This window comes from Mustela putorius, unplaced genomic scaffold (genome assembly GCF_011764305.1).
Source record: "Mustela putorius furo isolate JIRA1106 unplaced genomic scaffold, ASM1176430v1.1 tig00003909_pilon_pilon_pilon, whole genome shotgun sequence".
NCBI lineage: Eukaryota > Metazoa > Chordata > Mammalia > Carnivora > Mustelidae > Mustela > Mustela putorius.
In genome coordinates, this window is record NW_025422057.1 from 29,592,559 (window position 1) to 29,612,603 (window position 20,045).

The window sequence follows — 20,045 nt, forward strand, 5'->3', positions numbered from 1 at the left end:
CCCAAGATCCAACCTGTATATTCCCTCCTGGGGGGATTCTGGGGCCTTGCTCTGGTGGGTTCTAGACGGTGACGAAAGTGCTGGTAAGCAATGAAGGGCGCGCCCAAGGAGTCGTGCTGCAGGATGGCTCGGAGGTGAGGAGCCGAGTGGTCCTGTCCAACGCTTCCCCGCAGGCCACCTTCCTGAAGCTGACGCCGCAGGTGAGCCCTGGGGGCTGGAGGCAAGACGTCTGCGCGGGGTGTTGGTCAAGGGCTCCAGGACCTCATGAGGCTGAGATTGCAAGCGCCAGGTGTCTCTGCGCCGGGGGAAGCCAGTCCTTCTCCCCCTGACCCAACAGTCAGGTAGCAAACAGGGAAGAAGCCTCATCTGTGGGGAGAAAGGTCCAGGCGGAGGAGGTGACCTAGGCATGCAGCTGGCAATTAGCAGAACCAGATTTAGAACCCAGGTCTGACTTTTAATCCGGAGTTATCCTACTCCCCTGACTCGCCGCTCTCACGAACTCTGATTCCTTCTGTGTCGGTTGTCTGGGCCTATCAGTGCTGCATGAAACCACAGCACAGCTTCTGGATGTTTAGTAAGAAGTCCTGCCTTGGCACGCAGAATGCAAGAATTCAGTTGAACTTGGCTGAGTTCGGCTGATCTGGGCTTGCTCTTGCAAATTCCATCAGCTGTGGGTCAGCTGGTAGGGCCTGCTCGTCTTGACTGGCCTCACTCCTGTGCTCAGGTTGGCTGGCTGGCACTAGCCCAAGACAATTTCTGCTGGAATAACCAGGTTGACCAGCTCTGCTCTACATGTCTTTCACTGTCCAGGATGATAAGTCCAGGCAGGTTCTCGGGGTCTGGCAGAAGCCAAAAGTGAGCAAACTCACTCATACAGGTGGTTTTCAGGATTCTGTTTGCCTTTTACTGGCTAAGCCTTTTACTTGTCCCAAGCCCAGAGTCACAGTGGGAAGATGTTACAAAGGTGTGTGGATACGGCAAGGGGTGAGGACTGGGGACAATTTTTGCAACCGATCGCACCTTCCCTGTCCCCAAAACATATAATAATATGTCTGTGAGTATGGAGCTCCCAACCATTCTTGGGACTATCTGAGGGCACAAGACATCAGGTTTTCTGAGTGATTCCACTAGGAAAATTCAACAAACATCAGTTCAAAAGCATCTGGTCAAGATAATTCTGAGATAATCAAGACATCCAAGAGCTTGCAGACCAGAGGAGAAAGGTGGCCTTCGGCCATCTGGCCATGTCCAAAGTAGGAGTTGGTGTGCGCCATTTGCATTTGCTGTGGGAAGTCAAAGGAAGAAGTGATCAGTGATAAGCTGGAGGGGGGCGGGGGGGCGGTGCAGGGGAGCTTCACAGAGGAGGGGTTTTGGCTGAGCTCTGAACGATGGGAGGAATTTCTGGCAGTGGAGGTTGAGGGACCATCCTCACCGAAGGAAGGCGGCACCCCCCCTGGGGGTCTCAGCCATCCCCAGGCCTTTCCATGGAACCTTCTTCCAGGAATGGCTTCCTAAGGAGTTCGTGGAGAGGATCTCCCAGCTGGACACCAAGTCACCTGTTACCAAGATCAACGGTAAGAGGCACACAGATTGCAGAGCTGTCTTTTTTTTGACATTATCTGAGTGAGAAATCTCCCAGTTTGGGAAAAACTGACTTACATCATCATCTCTATCCCCTGACCAGCCCCTTTCCCTCCACCCCCATACTTTTTTTTTTTTTTTCAATCCACTACTTGGGCGAGCAGGGTGATGGGTAGAGAAGGAAGATCCGGGAGGCCAAGGACATAGGCCTTTGGGCCCTCACCCTCCTCTTTGGTCCCTCAGTGGCTGTCGACAGGCTGCCTGACTTCCTGGCGGCCCCCAATGCTCCCGGAGGCCAGCCACGGCCCCATCACCAGTGCTCCATCCACCTGAACTGTGAAGACACACTCCTCCTCCACCAGGCCTTCCAAGATGCCGTGGATGGCCTGCCTTCCCACAGGTGGGTGTGCTCTGGGCTTTGTGTCCCCTGTGACTCTCCTACACACATGGGCTGAGGAAGGGAGGGTGACTATCTAGACCAAGTGAGGTTGCCTCTTCTTTGTGGGTCTTAACGGTGTCTTAGATCTACCCAAATCCATACTTAAGTTCTACGGATAGGAAGTTCATCCCAGGCGATAAATCCATGGGCCAGGGCAGGTGGGGAGTAAAGAGAAGGACACGGGGAGGCCAAGTGTCACAGATCAGGAGAAGGGGCAAGGGATGGCAGAGAGAAGAGCACTGGCATTTGGGGAGAATTGGAGAAAATGCTTACTGGGAGAGAAGGGGTCTCTCTGACTCGGCAGCCCATCAGAGGGCACACACTCCTCCGGTCCCCCTGCTCTGTATTTTCTTGTCACTGATAAGCTGCCTTCATGCAAAACTTTTAAGAGCATTTCCTACCTCCCACCCCAGTTGTATCTCCATCCTGGGAACAGGCAGGGATATTATAGGAGCAAGTACCTTTCCATACTATCAATGGTCTGCCAAAGCTTGTTGAAAACTTGTTCTCTGTGGGACTCCATATTGAGTGTGGGTTAGGGGAGTCAGGGGTCAGGCAGGGGCAGGAAGGCACAAAACTTACCTTAGGGCAGGCACGCAAATATTTATAGCATGACATACAGAGGATTGAGCCCTGTTCATTCATAAATATTCCAAGCCTCTGCTCTGCCAGGCTTAGTCCAGGGACCTGAGCACAGAGCAGCAAGCAAAGTCCACATGGCCTCTGCCCTCGGTTCACTGACCTATGGTGGAAGGCAAGACAATCAAACACGTACTGATAGTATGGCAAAAAATAGGTCAGAGGAGCAGATGCTTCGTTAGTCTTCATAAGGAGGTCAGGAAAGAAAGGCATCTCTGACAGCATGGCATTTGAGTTGAGACCCCAAGTAAATGAGCACAAAGGTCTTATACATTATATCTGAGGAAAAACATTCAGACAGAGGGCAAGCCATGTGCAAATGCCCTGGGGCAGGAGTGGACTACTGTGTTGGAGGCCCAGGAATGTAGCCAGAGAGGCTGGAGAAAGAGAAAGGAAGGAAGCAAGGAAAGGAAGGAAGAAAGGAAAGGAAGGGTCCCAGAGCAGCAGCCGGGCCCTTATCAGCCTCTCCTATCTTTTACTCTTGGAAAGTTTGTGCCAAGCCTGACTTCCATTTTGGAAAGACCACTCTGGCCACTGCTGGGAGGGAAAAAAAAAAAAAGGCATCTGTTGCAATTGATTACTGTTGCAGAATCCAAAGGACAGAAGACAATGGCCTGGACCAGGGTGGGGACAGTGGAAGTGACGAGAAGTGGCCAGATACTGGGTATTTGAAGGTGAAGCTGGCAGCATGTGCTGTTGGATGGGAAGTGGGGTTGAGCTAAAGAGGTGTCACTGGAGGATGGTGTTCGTCTTTATAAAAAGGGGGAACCTGTTGTGTAGGGGAAGGAGCAGGCTTTAGGCATTCAGGTTTGGACAAGTTGCTTTGGAGACCCCTAGGGGACATCCAGGTTCATAGGATACGTTACAAGTGAGAGAGGCAGGGAGGAAGGGCATTTCACATGGCCTCGAAGGTGCTCGTATTTGGAGATGAGAGGGGAAGTGTGCTCCAAGTAGACGCAGCATTGTAAGCAGAGGAGGGGCGGGACAGGTGGGGGTTCTGTTGGAGGGCTTCAGCCCCAGCAGCTCTGGTTTGTTCAGGCTGCTCAGGGAAAGGTGAGCAGACAGTGCTAACCTGGGTTGAAATCTGGCCACCTGAGCACCTGCTGCCCTGGGCCTGGCCCCTTCCCTCAAGGGCGCTGTGTGCTGAGCCCTGGAGAGGTTTGAGACTATCAGAGTGCTGGCTGCGGTGGAGGCTGGTGGGGACAGGCACACAGGTGGAGGCTAGGAGGGACCTGATTGCTGGGAGCAGTGGTGGTGTAGGGGTTCATCAGGGGCTGGGAGCTGCGCCGGCTGGTCTGGACCGTCCCAGGGGGTACGGACCCCACACAGGCAAGCAGCCACCAGAGCCTCGCAGAAGCCCATCATCTCACCCTAGGCCTTCCTTCCTTTTGTCCCTGTCACCAATCCCAGCCCCTTCCCTGAGGGCGGCTGCCGCTCTTCACGCCTGACCGTCTCTCTTCCTCCTGCGGCAGGCCTATGATTGAACTCTGCATCCCTTCCGCACTGGATCCCACCCTGGCTCCCCCCGGCTGCCATGTCATCTCCCTCTTCACTCAGTACACTCCCTACACACTGGCCGGAGGCAAGGTGTGGGATGAGCAGGAGAGAAGCGCCTATGCTGACAAAGGTAAAGAGGACAGACCGTCCTGTCTCCTGACAGCTGGGACCCCTCCCCTCCTGACTGCCCCGTTCAGGGTTAACACCTGTTCAGTCCCTTCCCAGCGGGAGAGAAGTACCCAACAGAAGCTGAGTCAACACAGTGAGTGCCTGCCAGGAACAGGCACTGGGCCAAGAAAGCCTAAAAGATGCAGTTCCTGTCCTTAGGTTGCTCACAACCCAGACGGGGTTTGGGGGAACCAATCTTATAAGACAACGTACTGTGTGAACCAAGGGAGGAAGATATTCACCAGACAAGGAGCGCTTTCCAAAGAAAGGGACATTTGAGCTGGGTTTTAAAGGATGAATAGGAGTTGGTCAGGCACCGGTGGGCATTCCAAGCAAAGAAACAACTTGAACAAACCAAGGAGGTGAAGAAAGCTCTGCACACTTGTGGGAGACGAGTAACTTTGCAGTTAGGTTTGGGGTGAGCAGGTGGGAAAGTGGGGTAGACCCATAGGACTTTGTAATGATTATTTATTTGCCCTGGACTGTTTTTATTTTTTGCTTATTGAGATATGATTTGTATGTGGTAAAATAAGTTCATTTTAAGTGTGTAGTTTAATGAATTTTCATAAATTTGCCAAGCTGTAGAATCCTAGCGCCTCCTCTTCTTCCTCCTCACGCTGTCTCATTTCTCTGCTCTTTGGTGCCCAGTGTTTGATTGCATCGAGGCCTACGCCCCTGGCTTCAAGAGCTCAGTGGTAGGCAGGGACATCCTCACACCACCTGATTTGGAGAGAATCTTCGGGCTTCCTGGAGGGGTGAGTCTAAGACCGGGGGTCTCAGGGCCGCCTGGGTGGCTCAGTCGGTTAAGTCGCTGCCTTTGGCTCAGGTCATGATCCCAGGGGCCTGGGATCGAGTCCTGCATCAGGCTCCTTGCTCAGTGGGGAGCCTGCTTCTCTCTGCCTCTCCCTGCCACTCTGCCTGCTTGTGTGCTCGCTCGCTCTCTCTCTCTCTGATAAATAAATAAATAAAATCTTTAAGAAAAAAAAAAAAAGACGAGGGGTCTCTCTCACCTTCTTCTCCCCACGCCCCCCACCTTGGCATGCCCGCTCAGCTTTCTCTTGTCCCTCCACACCCGCCCTGAATTGGGAAGGCAGGATGGTGCGGAGACCGCAGTGGAAGGGGACAGAGAAGTGGTCCAACCTGGGGATTTGGGGAGGAGTAAGGAGATCAGACAGGAGAGACAGTGCCCGCTGAGCAGGTCACCCAGACCGTGGCCCCCTCTGTCTGGACACCCGTGGCCACCGCTCCCATCTGGCTTTCTTCAGAGGGAACTCCCCTCTTAAGGCAATATGTCCTTGGACTTGCCTCTCTGATTGCAAAACCTCGCTGACACTGGGGTTAGAAGGAGCAGCTAGGAGGTCAGTCCACAAGGCAGCCACCAGCTTCGTATTCCTCTTGGTGGCTTCTGTGGGGTGAGACCAAACAGAGCCAGGCTACACAGGCAACCCGCCCAGCACCTCACAGAGACTTAGGATGAATGAAAATGAAACTCATCTCATTAATAATTATTATATTGATCACATGTTGAAATGATAATGTTTTGGATCTATAAGATTAAATAAAATATATTATTGACATTCGTTTCACTGGTTTCTTTTTAAATCTTAATGTGGATCCTAGAAAATAAAAATTGCATATGTGGCTCATGTTATGTTTTTATTGGACAGCACTGGTCTGAAAATAGAGCACAGGAGACTAGGCACTGGGGGGTGAGGGGGCAGAGCAGAGGGATGGGGGAGGCATCAGGCAGGCAGGCAGAGGTCAGGGCAGAGGTGAGGGGAAGGGTCTGCCTGGAGGCCCAGGCAGGGCAGGTGATGCCGCGCACCAAGGCGGGGAAGGTGCGAGAAAGCAGACTGGGCAGGGGAGGACAAGAGCTCAGCTCGGGACATGCTGAGAGCATTAGCGGGAAGGACATCCTCGTGGTGATGTCCAGCATGTGTCAGTCTTCTAGTCCAGACCTGTCCCGAAAGTCTGACCTCCTCCTACCCCGTCCCGGCCCTTGCTCCCCACTTCCTGGCTGCTCTGACACAGGCTAGGGGAGCAGAACCAAGCTGGAGTCCCCTGCCCCTTGCCTGCCATCAACAGTGACTTCTGGGACATGAACCCCCCCCCACCCAGGGCCCAGGCTCAAGTGGGTGTCTGCGCCAAGGGAAGGTGAGCCAGCTGCCAAAATAAGTCAAACCTCCCATCTTTCAAACACAGTGAGGAGGATTTATAGTTCTCAGCAAAACCCTTAAAATCTCCCTCTTCTTTTCCCTTTCAGTTCCTTTCTGCTCTGAAGATGCTCACCTTTCTTTCCTCCTGAAAATTGCTTCTGGAAAACATCCCCAGAGCAAGGATATGCACCTGTTCTCGCTCTTCCCCTCCCCTTTCTGCTTCATAAGAATCCAAGAGAACATGCTGGAAGGAGAAGAACCTTCCTAAGCAGGGGGGGGGGGGGTTTGGGTGGGTGGGTGTAGAGAAAATCGAAACGGCTGTAAAGCCCCTAACACTCCTACGTTAACCACTGTGGCCCCGCCTCCCGCAGAATATCTTCCACTGCGCCATGACCCTGGACCAGCTCTACTTCGCCCGCCCTGTGCCCCTGCACTCCAGCTACCGCTGTCCCCTCCGGGGCCTGTATCTCTGTGGAAGCGGCGCACACCCGGGTGAGTGACCCGGGGCCCCTTCTCTGTGCCACTGGGATCAGCGGTAGAGGGATGCAGGGGGAGAGGCCTGCGAGCAGGGACCGCCTACAAGAACAAGCCATCCCCCATACTCAGGCTTCTTGGAGCGCAGGAGCCAGGAACCGAGGGTGGGGGGCTCTGCCAGCTGGCCGCACCCTCCCCCTCGGGGGTAGCTCACACCTCCCCCTCGCGAGGTCTGAGAATAGGTGGCAGAGGCGGCATCCGAATGCCAATTTTGGGCTGAGAGAGACCCGTGTCCCTGAATCCCCCCTCCAGGGTTTAGACCCCTACGGGTTGGTAAGGTGCTTCTCAATTTAAAAACTCTTCCCAGCCTCTCTGCCAAGCCCAGCTGACCTCACCAAGGCTGCCCTTCCTCTTGGACACGTCCGGGAGAGGTCTGTGCCCCCACCCTTCCCCCTTGAACCCTGAGTCGGTTTCACCCGCTTCCAGACTGAAGGGCGCACTTGCTTGGACCACGCGCTGGGCCCCCTGCCCAGAGGCCAGCCTGGAATCTGTCTTAGTAGTCATCCGCGGGCTTCTCATGCCCACGGCCAGGGCGTCGCTCAGCTTCTCTGTGAGCCCTGGCCCAGCAGGCTCTCTGGGGAGGGCTGTGAGCGCAACTTAGCTTCTCCGGTGGTTGTCTTCCAGGAGGAGGTGTCATGGGAGCCGCTGGACGCAATGCAGCCCAAGTTGTCTTCAGAGACCTCAAGAGCATGTGACTCTGAACCAACTCTGACCTTGAGATTTTAAGTCCCTGTGGGGTCAGTGTCCAGGATACGGCTAGAGGCCGACAAGCCCTCGTGCTCAAGCCACATACAGGTTACGTTTGACACTTGTTAATCTTGCACCCCTGACTTCCTAGATGGACTGGTGTTGTTTTATTAAAAACAGGGTCTTATATAGATAGTTGGTGGATTTTCTTCTATGTACTGGTAGATATTTGCATTTTTTCTACATCTTAGCTTTTTCTATTGTTAGTCAGTGCACATGACTATGTAGTAATGGGTGGGATAAGCTTGTCTGGGGTACTCAGCCTTCGCACATCGGCTCCAAGCAGTCCAAAGCTCAAGGCTTCAATGCAAGCATCCCTACTCACCCCTGGGCCCCACTACCAGCTGGACCTGGGGACAGCCCCGGGGAGGCCTCATCTGCTGCTGTCCCACTCCTGGAAAACTGAAAGAAAGGACCCAGTTCCCTCACGGGACACAAAGCCATATAGGGGCCAGGGGTCCAAGCGAAATTTGGCATATCAAGCCATCAAAAACACCGTCAGGCAGCAGCAGTCAAGGGTAAGGATGAAGTGCGTGCAGCTGAGGGCCGCGTGAGAGCTCACGTTCCTGGTTCAAGAGGAATCACACCCATGAGCTACACCTGATGCATCAGTAAATCCCTCAGTTGGAAACCTGTGTTATTCTCAAGTGAGCTGGGTCGTCACTCTTGACCAGAAAGATCCACACATATGCCACGCAGCTCTCCACCCTGCTTCTCAATTCCAGCAGCCAGGGCTGCTGCGGTCCAAGGGAGCCCTGTCGGGGGCCGGGAGGCAGAAGGTTCCCTGGGCGTCTCCTCCCTCCCTTACCCAGGAAGACTTGCACGGATCAGGATAGAACCATCTCATTACTTAATCGTGCTCAACTCAGATTTTTCATCTGCACAGGAGTTGCCTCAAAGATCAAACAAAACAACAGGTCATGCTTTGGTCCCAGATTAGGTGCATGATCGGCATTCTGTGCAGGCGGCAGCCCGGCTGCTAAGCCTGTTGGTGAAGGCGTTGCTGTTGGGTTTGCATTCTGCAGAAGGCGGGCTCTTCCACGCTCTTTTTCTAACCTGGCGCCCAGAACTGAAACCAGCCAGCTAGTGGTAGCGTGACTATGGCAGAACAGAGTGATCTTAAGAGATCGCGGAGCTTTTTCCAGAAGAATGGCTGCCAGGCTACGGTCCCTGTTTAGTACCGGCACAAGTGACCTTATTGGAAATCTGGTTCTGGTCTGGGTTCTGAGATACACTTTTCTCACTTGCCCTCAACCCCTCACAGGTTTCTTCCAGGGCCCCCCAGGGCAGTGCGGGGGTTGGGAGGACGGGGAAGTGTTTGGAAGACAGGGAGGAAGAAGCATGTGGGGTTGAGGGCAAGTGCTAGCTGAAATCTGTAGTCAGATGGGCCCTCATTCTCTGCAAAGTCAGTTGCCTTGTGGATATCTCCCCTGGTCTCAGCACACCCCGTTCCCAACACAGGCCTGCGGAGAGCAGAGCTGAAGAACAAATAGGACCCAGCGCAATCCCCACAGGCCTGGGGCCCATCACATCTGATCTGGTGTTTCAGAGTGTCAGTGCTTGGGTGGGGGAGGGGGCGGAATAAAAGTAAAAAAGCTTATAGGATGTAGGAAAACTTTTTAAATGTAATAAGAACATAAAATGCAAACATAATCCTGCCTGCAGAGAAAATCACCATTACTGTTTACACTACTTCCAGATAGTCTTTTAGACAATTTGGATGAAGATCTGTATTCTGAATGTGGGCTTTACATCTTCATTTAGTTTTAATTCATGTCGTGAGCACTTTTCAGTCATAAAAATTCATTAAAAACATTATTTTTAATAGCTGCCTAATATTCTCTTACAAGGACAATGATGGGACATTGAGTTTATCCTTGGCCTTGATTGCTAACTAGCACCAGCCAAAGGCTAGAAAGAGTTGCTTTCTGCATCTGCTTCCACTTGAGTGATCGGCCATCGTGTCTGCCTGGGTGCAGCTGCTGCCCAGGCAAACACCCCTTCATGGGGGCAGAACTCAGAGGACACATGGAAAGAAGGGAAAGAGAATTCGTTTCCCACTGTTTGGTGATTTTCCGTCTCTGGAAAGATAACATTTGGTCCAGACCAAGAGATACAATCGATGGACCGGATTCGGCACTATGGGGTGCCTTTGCTCCTACGAGCCCCCGGCAGCACCCCTCCCCCAGCCCTGGCTGAGCAAGCGGGACTGAGCTTTCCCTAAGTGCTGACTGCAAATTGGCCGTGGATCGGGCAATGGGTCCCTTGTTGAGTTCAGAATGTGAAACTCTTACAAGGATAAATAAGTCAGTCCCATACTGTTACCTGATTTACTGTTGCCCATTTCCCCAGAGCTGTGGGGGACACTTCCTCTGAGGCACAACTGTGTAAAAACCCAAAGCGTGTGTGAACCTCACCTGTTTAAGTCATTAGGTCACATGGCCAGCCCCTCCTACTCGGAAGGCCCCTGGGTGATGGTGTCCACAGTCCGGGTGAGAAGTGAGGTTTATAGCCCTGGGGGGAGTTCGGGGGTCCTCGTTGGAGGAATGACAGATGTGGCTGGCCGAGCCACCTGCGGGCCTTGGGAATGTGCAATTTTCTGTCACATGTTCTGTTTGCAAGCATTTAGGAATGCAGAGTTTTCTATGGGACATTGATACTACATCAGTGGCAAAAGCAGAGATGAGACTTGCCTGCAGCATTCTGTGGGGGAGTGCAAAAACATCAAATAAAAAGGAACGTGAAATGCAAACGAGGAGAAACTCAAAGGGAGAGCAAATCTGAAAAAATATTCAACCTCACCAGGAATCAGTGCAATGCAATTATAACTAAACTGTTATTTTTTGCCCATAAAGCTGAGAAAAGTTATTATAATAGAAAATCGCCAGTGTGAGCAGAGAGGACACTCACATATTGTTGGCAGCGGCATAAATTTGTATTTGATGAGAAACAAAAACCAACATCCAAAAGGCAACCTATTTGGTGGGTGACTCAACGTCTTGGCCTGTAGCCTAAGGAAAATGTCAGAGATGCCCCCAAAGATTTAGGCACAAGCATATGCATGAAGTGTTACTGCCAATGGCAAAATACTGAAAACAGCTTAAATGTCCCCAAATAGAGAATTAGTTAAAGGAATCATAATAGGGGCACCTGGGTGGCTCAGTGATTAAGCGTCTGCCTTTTGGCTCAAGTCTTGATCCCAGGGTCCTGGATCGAGCCCCACATCGGGCTCCCTGCTCAGTGGGAAGCCTTCTTCTCCCTCTCCCACTCCCCCTGCTTGTGTTCCCTCTCTCGCTGTGTCTAAGTCAAATAAATGAAATCTTAAAAAAAAAAAAAAGAATCATAATAATTGCATGTGATGGGTATGCCTAATATGTGTGTGTATGTATGCATATATATGGAGACATTTGAGCTATATGTATGACATAATGACATACATGTCATGCAGAGACACAGAAAGACTGGCAGACAGACACAGTGGAAGAATAGACAGAGACAAATGAGAAAGAACCAAGCACACCCAAATGTTAGCAGAAGCCGGAAGTCTTTCTGGCCACTTGGTGGCGGTTTGGAAGATGCTCCTTACTACCTTCCGACAGCCTATCTCAACTGAAGAACAAGCCCAGCGTAAATGGATGGGGCTCTGAAACATTGTTTAAAGTGATGATCCAGGCCTGGTCTAAAAGACATGAATTACTTGTGTGTTGATATCTACTTATGGATCACAAATCCAAAGATTTCAGACATAGTGTGGGTCTTAGATTTTCTTAGTGGGAGAGTGAAGATCAGTCTCACTTAAAGTTCCCTAAACATCACAAAGGGGAAGGGCAGCGTATCACCAGGGGTTCAACAGCCCCAGAGAAACCCTGTGTTCCTGAAAGGAGATGTCAAAGGTGAACCAAAACCTGGACTTTCTTTGGTTTTATCTGAAATTACAACAGTTCTGTTAGGCAGGATGTCAGATCAGCAGCTCTGTAGCTGCTCTGTGACTAATAAGAGAATTGGGAGATGACTTAAATGATATGGAGCCAACAGAATTTGCTTAGTAGCTTGGCATGCAGAAATCTTCCAAAAACAATGGTTCTCTTAAAAAAAAACTCATAACAAGTTGTCAATACTGAAAAAACACCAGATCCAAGATCTACACTTTCTCCCTTGTGCCAGTTGGCCTTTCCTCCAGTCCCATCCTCTAGGACCTCTTCAGGAAACGTGGGTCTGGCTCAAATACTGCTGTGCATAAAGGGGCTGAAGATGCCTTCCTCATAGTGGGGACGTGAGGATTATATATATGTACATAGCTCACCAAAATATGTGTACCCTGCAGCCCACCAACTCAGCCCGAGGTATATATCCAGCAGACGTGATTATGTGTTCACAAAAGACACATACTAAACCCCCATGAATGAGGGCCTCCAAACTGGAAACCACCCACGTGCCCATCAACAGTAGAACAAACAAGTCAATTGTGCTAGGTCCACTCAAATGGAATCCTATTCAGCAATTAGAAAAGTACACCCAGACCAACATGACCCAAGACCATGTTGAGTCAAGAAAACCAGACACAGAAGACTACGGGCTGTGGATTTCCATTTATAAAATGTACAAAAACATGTAAAAAGTAATCTCTGCTGTTAGCGATCCACCCTTGAGGGTGTTAGGAACTGGAAGGGAGATGGGGGAGGGCCCTGGGCTGCTGGTAATATTCTTGTGTTTGATCCGTGTGATGGTTACAGGCATGTGATCAGTGTCCAAAAAAAATCACGGAGCTCTACACACAGGATGTTGCTGTTTTCTGCATGTGTGTTATACTTGAATAGAAAGGTGAAATGAAAACTAGCTTGGTGCCTGGCACAAAATGATATTTCTTATTAGCATTATTACTGTAAAGCTCTTACTTACTGGCAAAGCCCTAGCTCTGAGTCTAGACTAGGATGGGAAGTGAGGAGGAGGGTGCAAAGGGAAAAAGGAAAGAAAAGAACAAAAGGGATGTGGTGGACAGGCCCTCAAGATGCCCCCACCCATAAGCCCTGCTTCCTGTTGTTCATGCCCTTGTGTGACTCCTCCCTTTGAGTGTGGGCAGAACCTGGGACCTGCTTCTAACCAAGAGACGATGACAAAGGTCATGGGTCATGACAAAGGTATGTGTCATGAAAGGTCATAGGTAATACCTGTGTCACGAAAGATAATAGTGCCCATCTTTCAGGAAGCTTGGTCTCCCTGGCTGGCTGTGAAAGAGCAGGGGCCCCACTGGGAAGGTCAACATGGCAAGTCACTGACGTGGCCTCTAGGTACTGAGAGCAGCCCCCACCCAACAGCCAACAAGAAGCCTGAAGCCCTCAGTCCTACAGTCCAAAGGAACTGAATGCTGCTCGGAAATGGCTCCTTCCCCAGTCGAGTCTCCAGAGGACGGTGCAGCCCTGGGCAACACCTGACTGCAGCTCCACGAGACCACAAGCAGAGGGTTCAGCTAAACCCACCTGAAGTCCTGACCTATAAAAACTGTGGGTATTGTTTTAAGTTTGGGATAATTTGTTACACAGCAACAGAGGATCCAAGAGAGGCCAAACAGCCAGATCTGGGTACAAAATACACATTTAATTTGTGGCCCTAGATTTCAGAATATTCCCATTTTAAATGACCCTGTGGTAATGAAATCTCTTGCTGGGGCTAAGCTTGGAGTCAGCCATCGCTGAGGTCAACAGTCAGACCCACCCAGGTTTAGATCTTGGCTCTACCGACATTTGACCGCTAAGGTTCTTTGCATGTCTGAGTCTCAGTTTCTCCTGATTAATGGGGATCATGATATTTTGCACAACATGAGGCACACAACAAAGGCTAGGTTTCTTTCTTCCTTACAGAATGACATGTTGCCACACTCAGAAGCATAATGTTCAGACAGGGCAAGAGGCAGTCTGGAACATTCTGGGCCCACCTGAAGCAAAGGGATGAAATTAAAGCTGCTATATGAAGAACTGGAGCAAGATCTCCTTTGATCTCAGGTTTGGAGATCCCTCAGAAAGAGGACCCCCAAGTGAAGGGCTGCCATTCTGGGACAGCAGCACGCACACACACGCACACACACACACACACACCCCTCTACAATAAACTACACCAACTCACACACACAGATCAATATGTCAGGGCGAGAGAGAGAGAAGCAGGCAGGGCAGTTTGCCAAAGACAGAATCGGTGTGTGGGCTGTTGAGCTGTATTTCTGGTCTGATAAATCAATCCGCCTTGAATGAGTTCCTCCGACTCCATGACTGTAATTGGAGCTACCTTCCTCAGGGGCTGTTTGTTACGTTCAAGGTCAGGTGACAAGTACAGGTTTTCAGAGTTAGGCCCAGTCAATCTTCACTGGCCTCCGGGAAGAGCTCTGCACTATCTGGGATATCAGCTAAAAACTAGTCCACCTGCGAAACCCTGAAAACTTGGTAGGAATAGACTTGAGTTAACCTCTCCTTTCTGTCCTTGTTAGGTTTCCAAACTCACTTCAACATTCTCTCTAGGAGCCTCCTCTAAAACCGTGTCTGTTAATTTGCAATTTGTCGAGTCTTGTTGTAGCAGAAGTATCTGGGCACCAGCCCCTCTCCCCCGAAAAAAAACAAAAACAAAAATGGAAAATACTAACTGCTGCTGTTTATGGGGTCCCGTGCCTGTGTCAGGCACTGCACTGACCATGCATTTCACATATATTAGTTCCCTTAAAGCTGCAACAAGCCCAGGAGTCAATTACACTAGTTGTCTGTGCTCATAACCAAGGAAACGAGCCAATGACATTAAATAGCTTACCTAAGGTCACAAAGCTGGGAGTTGACACAGGATTTGAGTTGAAGTCTTTCTCACATCCAAGGTCATGGTCTAAGCAAGAAGCTATTCTCTGGACCCAATTATTAGAAGCTACTCTCTGGACCCAATTAGTAGATATGGTTATATCATCATCAAGTCTACTAATTGTTGACCGATTTAGGTATAGAGCTGTCCGTGAATGTGAAACCATGATCTCTAGTCTCAAAGCATCTAAACTCTAGTAGGGGGGAGACAAGGAACATGCATATAAAGGATCACTAACGTCTCCAGGCCGGTGTGATTCTGCACAGAGCACACCAGTGAAAAGTAATGGAGAGACGGCTGCTTATGAGCCGGTGGGTTCAGGGAGAATTTCCTCCAGCAGAGGGACCTGAGCTACAGTGAGAGTGCCCTAGACTTCACGGGTGAAAAGACTTGTTGACTGAAAAGGATAAAGAGGGCATCCTGCTTCCTCCATGCAGGGGCAAAGGCAGAGGGGTGAGAAGGAGCAGAGAAAGCGGGCTGGGATCCACTGCGTAAATGAGCTCAGGAACACACAGTTGGCTGGGAAGAGGATTTGTGAAAAGCAGTGATGGGAAATAGGAGGGAACAAAGGCTCAAACTACTGGGAAATTTCATGTCTGGCTGAAGGTGGGCTTTGTTCTACAAGCAACGTGGAGTTCATTTGAGAAGATATTGGGGATTTTACACTAGTTAGAGGATGGCCAGTCCCGTCACTTGTCTAAGTGGCCACATTCAGAGTGTTAGCAGAGACCATCCAAGGCAAGCTTTTGGGCTGCCTGCATCCCCTCTCTTGGCTCTCTGCTGAAGCCCTCTAATGAGATGAGAATGAGCTAGGAATGGAATCTTCTCTCCAAGCCGCTAGAATCGGTTTTTCAGACCATCACGCCCAGCTGTGTTCCCTGGCCAGGAGCTCAGTTTGGGGGTGTCAGCAGGAAGCCTGTGAGGCTTCTGGTCTCTGTAGAAAGTCCTGTCATCAGCAGCATCAATGCCAAAGGCTCCTTGTTCACCCTTGCCGCAGGAGAGACCCTGGCCATGGGACCTGGATTTGGGGAGCATAGTTAGCATCTCCTGCTCTTTTATTAGAGATTTGTAAAACCTTGTGAAAGTAGCGACCCCTAGATCCTCCCATTTCAAGAGCTGTCCAGACACCTCTGCTGGAAGCACCTGCTCTGGGTTTGTGCAGCTGACCTATATTTCATCAAGGATCAAGGCAGGTGACAACCCAGGGGCTGGATTTCCCCCAGAGAAGGCAGAAACTCATCCACACACTGTATACACTGGAGCGGTCCATATTTGGTTTGGGAAGAAGGTTAATAATAGTAAACAAACTTCCTTGAAGGGATGGCCTAACGGGGAACTGATTATTAAGAGGAAAAAAAAATAAAACCAACACCACTGCTTTTGCAGTTACTCTCCGCAGTCTATAATGAGAAAACCTCTCTTCTGTATAAACGACCTCCTAACGGGAGTCACCTCAAGACCCAGCTCCCAACCCTTAGTCCCGGAAGCAGGAGCATAATGGGGCAGTCAGGTGTAAATTATAGGGGCCTTCTGAGGCAGGAAGCAGGGGGAGTTATAGTAGTCAAGTAAATTAATTTCACATAAGTGGGATTAGCAGTTAAATAAATAGCAGCCCCACCACTAACCCCGACTGGAATGCTGGGTGTCTGTCCCCTGCCAGAAAAGTCTTATGGCTGAACAGGAATTAGGTCACGACACGGTCGCCTACCCACTTTTAAGGACAACTCCTCTAGAAATGTAAGGCAGAAAAAATGTTTGTGTTAGGAAAGACATTCCAAGTCAAAAACATAAAGAAATAAAAGAGGAGCTGTGAGCTGCTTCTGCTGATGGTTCAGCCTCCGTTCCTGTGGCCACAATGCCCCATGAGTTAACAGAGCCCTCAATGCAACCGGGGGTGGGGGGAGGAGTCACCCAGGACTTGGGGCAAATTGGGGGCAATGAATTCTGCAGACGGACCCATCAGGAGCTTCCGTTCCAAGCTGAGAACGTGTTGGTCTTATTTTTAAATTGTCAACCTCTTGGGGCGCCTGGGTGGCTCAGTGGGTTAAGCCTCTGCCTTCAGCTCAGGTCATGATCTCAGGATCCTGGGATTGAGCCCTGCATCGGGCTCTCTGCTCAGCAGGGGCCATGCTTTCGCCCCCTCTCTCTGCCTACTTGTGATATCTCTCTGTGTCTAATAAATAAATAAAATCTTTTTTAAAAAATTGTCAACCTCTCAATGAGTTGTTTGGGCTTTTTAAGTCTTCTGCCTTTTTACGATTTGACAGTGACCTCTGTCCAGGTGAGTGGCATGCTGGGGTTTAGGGGACCTCAGAGGCTGTGGGAAGCGGTGAGGAGACCAGGGTTTGAGCTGAGCCAGGAGGGGGCATGCTGGGCTGGAATTTCAATGTAGGCTCCTCATATACGGAGTAGGGTCAGTCATGCTTCTTGCGGTGGTTGGGAAGGTCTAAATTACATCAAGTCAAAAGCAAAGCCCCTCGTCCTCCTTCTGACATGTTAAGATGAACATGGAAAGAAATGGCAGTCCCCTCTCCTCCCCCTCCCCCTTCGCTTGAAACAGTGGAGCCAAATAAGAGGATTGGTATTGGACATCATCTAAAGGAGATCATACCAACGTCAAAGTCTTCCTAAGGTGGGGAGAGCTAACTACCCTTTAAATGATTCTCAGTAAGGACCTCCAGGGATGCTTCCTGAAGCTGTGATTTTTTTCTGCGTTTGCTAGAACCTTGGACCAAGTCAGAGCAGACCTGTAGCCTTGGTTGCGTGAGGAGAGGGCATTATCATGAACCTTCTGCAGGGCTTTCCAGACTTTGCTGGCTATACCTACTTGAATGGGGGCCAAAGATCCCCAACACCCCACCTACCCCATGTCTCTTCTGGATAAATTAGAGGGGTTGGGTTTAAGGGAAGGAGAAGAGAATACAGAAGAACCAGATGAATCCATGGTGTTGAACTTGAACATGCAACATCCGTGACTCACTTCCTGCCTGTCTTAAAAAGAGAAGAACCTGACGTTATCCACTTGATTATAAGTGAATGCCTTCTGGTCTCAAAAATAACCCTACTAATTTTATTCTACTACCCTCGAGTGTAAGATGAAAGCTATTTGAATAGCACAAATCCACAGGCAAGTGAGCCACCAACGAAGAGTCTGTAAATAACAGGGTGACCAATCATGCCAGCTTGCCCACATTTTCCTGGTTTTGGCACTGACACTTCTGCATCCCAGCAAAACCCTCTCTCCTGGGCAAACTGGCCTGGCTGGTCACTCTACTGTACAAGCAAACGGTCAGGGATTATGTCTATCTCTCCCTTAGCAACAGGGATAGATGAGCTATTGCTTAACCGACCTGCAATTCATTTCTATGTAATGTCCGGGCAGTAGATGATTACACAGGCCGGAAATACCCACTCAGGACAAACAAAAATCTGTCATCGGCCCAAAATGGATAATGAGAGCACAGACCCAGTGGTAATTTATAAATAAAAAGTAGGAATACCAGCCACTGAAAGCCACAACATCACCACTGCTGAAAAATCAAGTAAAAAGACTCCTTCCAAAAATCGGAGAAATTCCACCTAGGTAAAGTAGAGGAGGAAAAACAAATTTGAGTCCTTAGCAAACTATGTGAACACTAATTTTAGCTTATGAATACCAAATTTTTGCAGGTTACTGGCAAAGAGCCTTGAATTGTAGGCGAGGAGGAAAGTCCCTGGAATGTGTCTGGGCGTCACGGGCAGGAACCACAGAACCGATCCGCATTTTGCGGGGGCGGTTCAGGGTTGTCCCAAAGACACTTCATTCCTACCAGAATCTCACAGCCACAACACCTTGAGAAGTCTCTGCTTGAGCTCACCTAATAAATGAGAAAACCAAGGCCCAGACAAGTTAAATGACTTTTCCAAAGCTCTAATTGTCATGGAAATACTAAGACGATCTCCTGCATCTTACGGAGCTGCGTGAGTAAGGCAGAATGGCAGGATTTTTAGATAGCAAGTCTGTCCTGTTTCATCGTCCCTCCAGATACAGGGAGATAGCTATAGATAGATATAGAGAATTAATTCCGTTGGCTTCCACAAAGACATGTTGAAGTTCTAACCCCCGCCCCTGAACCGTAACTGTGACTTCACAGGGATAGAGGGTCTTTGCAGATGCGTCAAGCTCAGATGAAGTCATTAGAGTGGGTCCTAATCCAGTAGGACAGGCGTCCTCATAAGAAGGACACACAAACACACACTCTAACTTCACACCACATGCCCAGGAACTCTTGGGGCTACCAGACTCGCCAAGAAACCCGGGCAGGATCCTCCCCTGGAGGCTTCTGAGGGCGCAGGGCCCTGCTGCCACTTGGATTTGGGACTCTGAGCCTCCAGACTGTGAAAAACAAATCTCTGTTGTTGTAAGCTGCCTAGCTTGGGGGACTTTGTGACAGCAGCCTGGGAAATTACTACAGGACCCCAAAGTGGCTCCCGCCCCCAGGGATGGGGTCTCTTCCCTCTCACGCCTCTCCTGGCAGCTGGTTGGGAACAAAAGAAAAGAGGCGGTTCCTCATCAGCCTCCTTACTGTGCCTTACCTGTCTACTGTGGCAGCCTTAGAGAGCTCTGGAGCCTTGCCCCACTGGGTGGGCACACATCTCCAACACGGAGAGGGTGGGTGGCGTCAGGGCCCGTATCTGGGTCGCAGGAAGGTGGGGGAACCCTGGCTGGCACGCCCCCTCCTCCAGGAGGGCACTGTTCTGGGCCACATCCTTCTAGTATGATCACTTGACATTTTCCTGTCCACACACCATTTGGCAGGGGTGAGAGATTCGATGAGCCAGCCTGCCCTTTGCCATTTTTTCTAGGACAAAAGTAAAGAGCGCTCATCAGATGGGGGTGGGGGAGACCGCCACTTCAGAAACTGAGAAGTTTGCCCATTATCTTGCTTTTACATCTCATGTCTTCTTCTAGATGCAACACAGAGACTTGGTTGGATTACAAACTCCTCTGCCCATAATAGTCCACGGGGTGTGAAGCCCGTCAACTTCCCCAGGGCTAGGATGGCACCATCCCCTGGGAGGCAGATAGCTTTATAAATATTCACCAGCTGCAGAGAATGGCCCCAAATTTACAAACTTTATAAATGTATAAGGGTACTTACATGTCTGTTTGTATATCAAAATATCTGGAAAGAAAACACCAAAATGTTTTCTATCCGGGGTAGAATTATGAATGTTTTTATTTTATGTAACTCTTCTTTCTTTTCTAATATTGCTTCATTAAACAGGAAGGAATGATCTAAGAAAACTAACCAAAGAAAATTGCACCCACAAGCACAGCCCTTCAACGCAAATTCTGCTAGTGTTCTGACGCCTGATAGATGAAAACACCAAGAGCTATAACAACATAACGACGCATTAATACATCACATTAACCATTTCTTACTCCAGCAAGGGCTAAAGAGGGCTTT

General features: G+C 50.0%; 1 protein-coding gene across 1 annotated transcript in view; it reads left to right on the forward strand.

The window, feature by feature from the left end:
• Positions 1–7,894, forward strand: part of PYROXD2 (pyridine nucleotide-disulphide oxidoreductase domain 2) — a 28,932-nt gene extending 21,038 nt beyond the window's left edge. Inside the window, exons 10-16 of the mRNA XM_004749526.3 lie at positions 66–200; positions 1,502–1,574; positions 1,825–1,981; positions 4,132–4,286; positions 4,973–5,079; positions 6,852–6,972; positions 7,639–7,894. Coding sequence (XP_004749583.1) covers positions 66–200; positions 1,502–1,574; positions 1,825–1,981; positions 4,132–4,286; positions 4,973–5,079; positions 6,852–6,972; positions 7,639–7,709 — 819 coding nt within the window. The 3' untranslated portion in view covers positions 7,710–7,894. The remainder of the gene's footprint in view (positions 1–65; positions 201–1,501; positions 1,575–1,824; positions 1,982–4,131; positions 4,287–4,972; positions 5,080–6,851; positions 6,973–7,638) is intronic.
• Positions 7,895–20,045: the final 12,151 nt, after the last annotated feature.